General features: G+C 61.0%; 1 protein-coding gene across 1 annotated transcript; it reads left to right on the top strand.

Annotated features, from left to right (window-relative positions):
* Positions 1-973: 973 nt before the first annotated feature.
* On the top strand, positions 974-2,296 carry MNEG_15767 (Protease Do-like 7; the record flags this gene model as incomplete). Its single annotated transcript, XM_014035762.1, has 5 exons — positions 974-1,057; positions 1,325-1,404; positions 1,646-1,718; positions 1,969-2,011; positions 2,203-2,296. Coding segments are annotated over 5 exons (374 nt in total), but the record flags the coding sequence as incomplete, so codon positions are not given.
* Positions 2,297-2,986: the final 690 nt, after the last annotated feature.

Genomic DNA, 2,986 nt, shown 5'->3' with positions numbered 1-2,986 from the left:
AGTGCGCCCTCACTGCTCCGTTTGTGATCTGCAGCTTTGTCTTGGCTTGTTTGGTGTTACGTGTGTTGCCGCCTGCCGTGGGCGGCTAGTTTGCGCTTAACTCCTGTTGTTGTTTTCACACCGGTAGTATAAAGCAAAACGGCGGTTTGTATGTCTGCAGCTTTATTTTGGCTTGTTTGGTGTCGCGTGTGGCAAGGCAAGGCAAGGCAAGGCAAAATGCTGCGTCAAGATTCCTCCATAACTTGTTGGCCTGTGTGTCGCCCACCTTGTGGGCCGTAGTGACGGGAGAAGTCTAGCAAGCCCAGTCAAGTGTGACAAAGCAAGGAGAGTTACTGAGTTTGACAGTTTCTACGAAGTGCGAGGCCAAGCTGGACTATACTGGTCTGGTGGTGACTTTTGCATCTGCATCACGCTCAATGTCGGGCTGATGGAGCATGGTGCTCCATCATTAGGCGCAGGCGGGCCTGCGGTGTATCAAAGACCGGCAACACCACACCATCATTACTACATCCCCTGCAGCGGTCACGTCAGTTCACGTGTGTTTGCTGATCAAATGTTCACATCAGTGACACAGTGATACGTTACAATGGAAAGGTTATGGGCAGGGATACGCCAACTGCTTTGTGCACTCTGCTCATCTGCTGCTTGCCGCACCCTTGTTGCTGCGATTCCCCGGTGAAAAGGTGACGGCCGACTACGATTCCAGGGAAGTTGAGGCGCACTTTGATTAAAATCGAATTTTAGAATATGTTACAACTGCAAATGCCTTCTCTTTCCTCAGAGCTGTCGCGTGTTACGCAGGTGTGCCTCCGGGTGACATCGATGCACCTGTCAGTTACCAAAGCCGTAACATATCGCTGCTCGAACCACACTTCTATTCTTCATATGACCTGAATCAGCTTCAGTGCGACTTCAGCAGATCTGCTGGGCGATCACCATCATTTCAGTTGCATCCCAGGCAGCATTTAGGGCCATGGCTGATGAGGGAAATGATGAGGAGCGGCCCGGAAATGGCGCTGGTCACCCAGAGGGTCTGGCCGCGGACTCGCGCTGGAAGGTGGGTATCGCGCATCAACAGCCGCGCACCGCAGGGACGGGTGCCTGCCATCCCCGCGCCGCTGGCCCCACCCTCGCATGCCTGTACAACCTTGTAAGGCGGGCCCGCTCGTTCTTATTAGCCTGGCAACCTGGCCAATGGCCGCATGCGGCGGCCTAGCATGCGTCTGTGCTGTTCCAATGCTGAGGTACGCCGGAGTACCGACGAGGCGCGTTCCCCGCAGCTGCCCCGCGCGCCCCGGCCCTTTGCTCCGCCAGCCCTCACCAGCGCAAGGCGCCCGCCTGCATTCCACATGGGCCGCCGCAGGATGCGCTGGAGCGTGTCGTGCCGTGTGTGGTGGTGCTAAAGTGGGTCGAGGCACATGGGGTCGGCATGCCGGAGCCGCATGCAGTCGCCGGCGGCAGCATGGGGTCGGCGCATGGCCCTCTTCAGCCGTGAAAGGAATGAGGCATGACAACAAGCTCAATCTTTGCGGGGTCTCAGCCCCGCATGCATGCCAGGCACGGCTCGTGGACGCCGCAAATAGCGGCGCTGCACGCCCTGTCCTCAGCCCGCGCCGGCGCCGCCTGCGCGCCGCGCTCTGCGCAGGGTCACGCAGACGCGCGCCTGCGACACGGAGCCCGCGGGCAGCTCCTATGCCACGGGGTTCGTGGTAGATAAGGTGAGCCTGCGCTTGCCAGCGAGCGGCGGCGGCCCCCCTCGGCTGGGAGCCGCCGCGCCGAGCAACCCGCGCAACCGCACAACGCAAGCCCTCTTGTACACAGGGGTCTGTTTATGTACGGATCCGCAAACACATGTTTGCTTGGTGTCCACGAATCTGCTCATTGCAGAACAGAATCTCCTCAATCGCGCCGGCGGCCAATGCATGGTGTGGAAAAGGCTGCCTCGCCCTCCTGACCTGCATGACGCAGGCCCGAGGCATCATCCTCACCAACCGCCATGTCGTCACGCCGGGTGCGGCCCGCAAACGTGCCCAGAGCACACCCCGTCCGTCTGCCTGCCTCGGGAAGCTCCCACTCTCCACCTCTCTTTGCCGCGGGCCCGTCCATCTCCCTGCCCCGGCCTGCCCGCGAGGCAGTCAGGCCGCCCAACGTCGAGGTTTTGTGTTGCGCGCTGCCACCCTCGCCCCCGCCCCCCCCCCCAAGGCCCCATCGTGGCCGAGGCCATTTTCTTGAACCGAGAGGAGCTGCCGGTTTACCCGGTGTACTTTGACCCCGTTCATGACTTTGCCTTCCTCCGGTGGGTGGAGGTGTGGTCAATTACCCTTTAAATGGGCTGATCATGGCCTGCAGGGCGTTCCCGTTCCCCTGGGTTAGCGTGTCCCCCCCTTACGCATACAATCCAGATCCATACGACCACCTGGCACACAACATTCAGATCGACGGTAGGATGCTTTGACGTGGGCGTTGATGACCTGTCAAGCGTGTTCGATACACACTGGTCACTGCAACACCCCATGCCCTCTGCCCTCTGCTCGGCACGCATACAGGTTTGATCCCTTGCGGCTCCAATTCATGTCCGTGGCCGAGGTGCCCCTTGCGCCTGAGGTGGCAGATGTGGGCCTTGACATCCGTGTTGTTGGCAACGACAGCGGCGAGAAGGTGCGCGGAAGCTGCACTGCGATCGAAGGGGGAGGGCTGCTTGCACGGGTCCTTGCATGATAGCGGTCTGGTTACTCTACCTGTCACTGAGCCTTGTCAGCGGCTGCAGCCTGCTGAGTGCGTCTCCTCGGGCCACCGGCGCTTGCCCCGCCGCCGCTCCTTGCCCCGCCCGCGCTCCTCGACTCCCCCCTGACGCCCCGAGCGCCCCCAAACCCTGGCAGGTGTCGATCCTGGCGGGCACCCTGGCGCGCCTGGACAGGGACGCGCCATCTTACGGCCGCCGCGGGTACAACGATTTCAACACATTTTACCTCCAGGTCCCCCGCCC

The sequence above is a fragment of the Monoraphidium neglectum genome, assembly GCF_000611645.1.
Source record: "Monoraphidium neglectum strain SAG 48.87 unplaced genomic scaffold scaffold05650, whole genome shotgun sequence".
In the NCBI taxonomy this organism is placed as follows: domain Eukaryota; kingdom Viridiplantae; phylum Chlorophyta; class Chlorophyceae; order Sphaeropleales; family Selenastraceae; genus Monoraphidium; species Monoraphidium neglectum.
The sequence above is the reverse complement of the archived record's forward strand: the minus strand, read 5'-3'. Positions and strand labels throughout refer to the sequence as shown.